Source organism: Lygodium microphyllum, chromosome 6 (assembly GCF_053477565.2).
Source record: "Lygodium microphyllum isolate KBCC chromosome 6, Lygodium_microphyllum_v1.1.10, whole genome shotgun sequence".
Classification (NCBI taxonomy): domain Eukaryota; kingdom Viridiplantae; phylum Streptophyta; class Polypodiopsida; order Schizaeales; family Lygodiaceae; genus Lygodium; species Lygodium microphyllum.
Genome location: NC_141140.1, coordinates 92,442,242 through 92,447,152, shown reverse-complemented (window position 1 = coordinate 92,447,152; position 4,911 = coordinate 92,442,242). Strand labels below are relative to the sequence as shown.

At 40.1% G+C, this 4,911-nt stretch overlaps 1 protein-coding gene across 1 annotated transcript; it reads right to left on the bottom strand.

The window, feature by feature from the left end:
• Nucleotides 1-613: 613 nt before the first annotated feature.
• Nucleotides 614-4,699, bottom strand: LOC148034807 (glucose-6-phosphate/phosphate translocator 1, chloroplastic-like). Its single transcript, XM_087679781.1, has 6 exons — nucleotides 4,341-4,699; nucleotides 3,126-3,791; nucleotides 2,275-2,500; nucleotides 1,959-2,181; nucleotides 1,654-1,867; nucleotides 614-1,501 (listed from the first exon to the last, which is right to left on the bottom strand). The coding sequence occupies exons 2-6, from the start codon at nucleotides 3,735-3,737 to the stop codon at nucleotides 1,490-1,492; spliced, it is 1,287 nt and encodes a 428-aa protein (XP_087535907.1). The 5' UTR covers nucleotides 3,738-3,791; nucleotides 4,341-4,699; the 3' UTR covers nucleotides 614-1,489.
• Between the last annotated feature and the right edge of the window lie 212 nt (nucleotides 4,700-4,911).

Here is a 4,911-nt window from a genome sequence, read left to right as displayed (position 1 = left end):
AATAATATAACAAAACATTGCCAATGATCCTCCATGTGTCATTCCTATTTTGAAAGAAGCAATAAGTAGACTATTCCAAGCGGCCAAACACTTGCTTAATAGAATGGCATAGTACATGTTGGTTGCATCTCCTTGCTTGTCTAGTTGCACAATCCATATACTCTTTTAAGTGTAAATTAGAAGTTTTTCCTTGTTTGGGATGTGACATTGATGCATAGAAAAGAACTAGCCAACTTGGGATATGCCATCCCAAGTTTTTCCTTGCTTAGGATGTGGCATCGATGCATAGAAAACAACTAGCTAACTTGGGAAGCATTGCCTGCCAAGCTCCTTAACCACACTATGTGACTTGTGTGCCTAAAATGCAAGAGAATTTGCAGCGAAATTACATTTAGTCATGAGAAACAAAAGTTTCGGTCCTTCAAAAGTAGAAAAATGCACTCATGCAGAATATGTTTTAGCCATCCACAAGAACACTACATACAACACAAGAACCAAGAGTGAAAAGGGAAGCGACAACTAATGTATCATAAGTTGTATGAAGTAAACAAGCTACCATTCAATATACATTTTATGGTATCAAACAAACAAGACCACAACACAAGGACCACGGTTGGAAAGGGAAGTAGCAGCTTATGTATTATGTAATGTCTAGACTCTACAATACTGTATTGCCTGCAATGCTCCTGTTGCCACCTCACCAACAGTCTGTCAGCTTACACAGAAAACCAGGGCATGCTATATATCAATTTAGCAGTAGTTTTAACACTCCTTTCTAGAAGCACAGAATCTTGAATAAAAAGGAAAAGGCAAAGGGCAACTAGTCAGGTCAATCGCTGGGCCTTGACGCTGTGTCATGAATTGCTTATAGTTCGGAAAAGACAATTGAAGTCCAGAAAGATTCGACCCATCATTGTATTCATTCCTTTGCTCTGCTGTCCTGCATTTCTTCTGCAATATGTGCATTGCAGTATGTGCATTATGCACAGTATTTGATAGACGATGTGAAGCCTAAATCAGACAGCAAGAAAGCTGTTCACCAATTCCCACATTGATGATAAGCATCCATGCCCAGACCACCACCCTTTACATAAACCCACAAAGAGAGTGGACAGCACATACTACATTCTGCCAAAATTGTCAACTTTCCTCTGTCTGCCTATGTTTGCTGTTCTTCTCAAAAATGCGGTGTGTATATTACAAAGGAGGAATTCTAACCTCACTTATTCCAACCTACAAAACCTGACTTGAGGATTATGTTTTTCAGTAACATGAAAAGCAACAGAGGGTTAGGTTCGTCTCTTCGATATCCACCCTCAGTTTCCTTACCTATAATAGATGGCCAGAAAACATCTACTGATGTGGAGCCTTGATGCGCTCTGTGAATGACGGGTCCAAAATGTATGCTTCATATGATATATATTATCATGCGATCATTGGATAGTCATCCAATGATAGAACTTCACAAGTCATAACACTGACATTCTCCTCATTGTTTTGCCTGCAGAAGCATCAAATAGAGCTGAATGAAAACTCTGATAGTCAACAACACTTTCAGTTACTGAAGAATGAGTGATTACTCTCAAACAGACCATCACATGTTTCTGAAAGTACATACTCCAAATGTGCTTCTGCATGCAATCCCTTGATTACCTGAGAGTAGAGAAAAGTTCCCAGAATGGCCACTGCTGCACCAACTGCATTGATGGGTCTAACAGGAGTCTGAAAAATGATTATTGATGACACTATGACCGATACTCGTTTCATTGTGTTGCCAATGCTGAATGTCAGCGGCGAGATCTCATCCAAGGACATGTAAGAAACTTGATTATAGAGGTGATAGAACACACTCTGTGCTACCACCCACCTATACAACAGAAGATGAAAGCATTGAGATTCAATTACCTAACCACAAATTATCAGAATAAAACAAAGTACCAATTTCCACAACTACTTACCATACGAATTGTGGGCCAATCTTCTGTACTGCAGCCTGCCAACCTTGTGCCCACATCTTAGGGCCCTCCACAGCAAAGGCAAACGGTGTTAAAAACACTAGTGAGAGGATGGACAAGCACGCATAATAGTTCATGCCCCCTACAGATTTGCCTTTCATGCCCTTCTTTGAGAAAATGTTCCTAAACACAAACGCCAAGTTGGAGATCATGGCACCCATGAATCCTGCAGGATTGACAGGCATTAGCTAGCAATCACACATACTTAAGGTCCATAAGGTCAATGTAAGTGTGAAAGAAAGAAATGTTTTCTAATTACCAGTCATGTTAAAGTTCAGCTCTGTCAATGCAGTGAGGCCACAACCTCCAATGATGGGAATCAGAGAAAGATAAACAGGGATAGGGAAGTGCTCTCCGAGGAGGAAGCGTGAAACCAGCACACTGAATGCTGGTTCAGCACTCTTTATGATGTGGGTAAAAGAGACTGCAACCTTAGACATGCTCACAGTCGCAGCAACATGGCCAATGGTATGTGCTAGTGCAACCTGAGAGGCAGAGGAGTCAGAACACATTTACTACCAACAAAACGGAAAACTCAAAAACTGATTAGTGCATCACTAATTAGAACATGCCAAACAAAACAGACAAAATTCTCCAGTGTGTTTGAACAGAAGCACATTACTAATTAGAACATATGAAGCAAAATACATATTAAAACCTTCAGTAGAAACCAACATGAGCACATTAGGCACTGAATAAAAGTAGCGATCACCAATTTGAGAGACTTAAATATATCAGCGGATGGTATACCAGCAGGTCTATCATGAGCTATTTATAAGACTATCCAGTTAAAGACCCAAAGGACAAGCTCCGTTTACATTCTGATTCATCAAGTCAAAGCAGGAATCATACACATGGCCAACCTGTGGTGCTCCATGACTGTTGAATTCTCTAAAGAGGAAAAACGAAAATGTCCTGCATGCTTTGGATGCTGTTATCACTTAAATGCGGTGATGAAACACCATTATCACTTGGGGAATCAACACATAAAGCTTTATACCCCACTCCCACTCCCACCCCCTCCCACCCCTTTTCCCTGTTCTCAACAAGTTCAAAAGAAGAAAACAAGGACAATAAATGTGACAATAAGTGCTTAAATCGCTGGCTTACCGGTGCCAGAGCTTTCCAGAATTCCAAATCAACTTTTGGACGCTCAGCAATACCAGTGACCCATGACAAGAGCATGATCAAGGAACCAGCAGCCAGTGAAAGCGTGGATGTCAACCATGGGTAAGGAAAGACATTAAGCACTTTCTTGTTATAGATGTTGAAGACCACATTGAGTGCCCACCATGTAGCAAAGTATGTGCCAATCTTCATCCTGCGGCCAGTGTCGCTGACAGCTTCTTGTACTTCCAAGTCTGAGGTAGGACGAGCATCATCACCGTCAGAGAATGTATCCGATGTACCTGCCTCATAGGCTTTTGCCTCAATCATCTGGGAAGGTTGTCTGTAATGCAGCAGACCCAGGCCCAGTGCAGGTATTCTGCTGAGATTTTTGTGCACCAATGGATTCCCATGCAGGAAGGCCGTTCTGCAGAGAGATTGCCCCTTCAGAGAGACCATGGTGGCTCTCTTTCGTGAAGGCTGGCAAATTAAGCCAGACTGGCTTGTTGCAGCAGGTGGGTTTTTGCCAACTACTGTGGTTTTGCTTGAGAAACTGTATGTTGCTTCTGCCATCATCAGATTGCTAGTTTGCGCCATCATCATGGTGCTTGCCATCTCTGCTGCACCTTCTGTTTCTTTCCCTTAGATCACTCTAATCTGGCTCAACAACTGAAATCACAAAACAATTACAGGATTAGACAACATTACCACATGCGCATACAAAAAAAATTATTAAAGAATGACTCTAATCTGGTATCAACCACTGAAATCACAAATCAATTCCCGGGTCAGACAGCATTACCACATGCACACACTAAATTTTTTATTAAAATGACTCTAATCTCATTCGATAACTGGAATCACAAAACCATTACTCGATTAGACATCATCAACACATGCACATACAAAAATTCTGATTGAACAAGAAGGCTAAGATTTCTTTTACCCCTTTTTAATTTTTTTAAAAAAACTACATAAATAAATAAAATATTTTGCTTATTTCAAAGACAATCTTTCATTCAGACATGGCAGATCGTGAAATATCAATGATAAATAAATAAAATATTTTGCTTATTTCAAAGGCAATCTTTCATTCAGACATGGCAGATCGTGAAATATCAATGATAACTGCGGAGATTATTCCAAGAACCCAAACTTACTAACCGATCAAAGCTAGCCATTAATTGATCAATCCAAAATATTGTAGTGGCACAGTACCTGCTGGACTTTTTGGAGAGAAGCCCAGAGAGGAAATTCAGCACGGCAGGCTTGTCGATGGAGATGCAATGCATAAAAATGATCAGATCGGGATTACAGAAAGAGAGAGAGAGAGAGAGAGAGAGAGAGCAAATAAGATCAGAAAGAAAGAAAGAAAGCAAGCAAGCAAACACAAAATTCAAACGCAAAACCCAAAAGAGGAAAAAAAATTTATAAAAAGGGAAAATAAGGAAAAGAAAACGCAGGAAGACCTGGCCTTTCAGCCCGTGAGTCTCAAGCAAAAGCAAGAAAAAGGCAGGCAGGCAGGCGAGAGAGAGAGAGAGAGAGAGAGAGAGAATCTTCTTAACCCATCTCTTAATCTTTGCACTAATCACTTGTATTCTTATCGGTCATCTTATATAAGCATCTATAATGATAATTATTAATATTAATATAATTAATCATGATTATAAATCATTATTTATAAATACTGTAGTCATATTAATTCGTTATTTGACCTTGTTGTGGTTCCTTTTCTCGATTGGTGCGTTCGGCCTTTCCTCCATCCGCCCATTGAAAAGTGTATTAAACT

What these genes read in the sequence shown, in the direction of transcription:
- LOC148034807 (XM_087679781.1), bottom strand. Translation starts at nt 3,737, where the DNA reads ATGGCAAGCACCATGATGATGGCGCAAACTAGCAATCTGATGATGGCA. An exon ending in GCTGAACTTTAACATGACTG is followed by an intron (nt 2,182 to 2,274) that starts GTAATTAGAAAA and finishes TCAATCCTGCAG; the next exon opens with GATTCATGGGTGCCATGATC. An exon ending in ATTGGCCCACAATTCGTATG is followed by an intron (nt 1,868 to 1,958) that starts GTAAGTAGTTGT and finishes TCTGTTGTATAG; the next exon opens with GTGGGTGGTAGCACAGAGTG.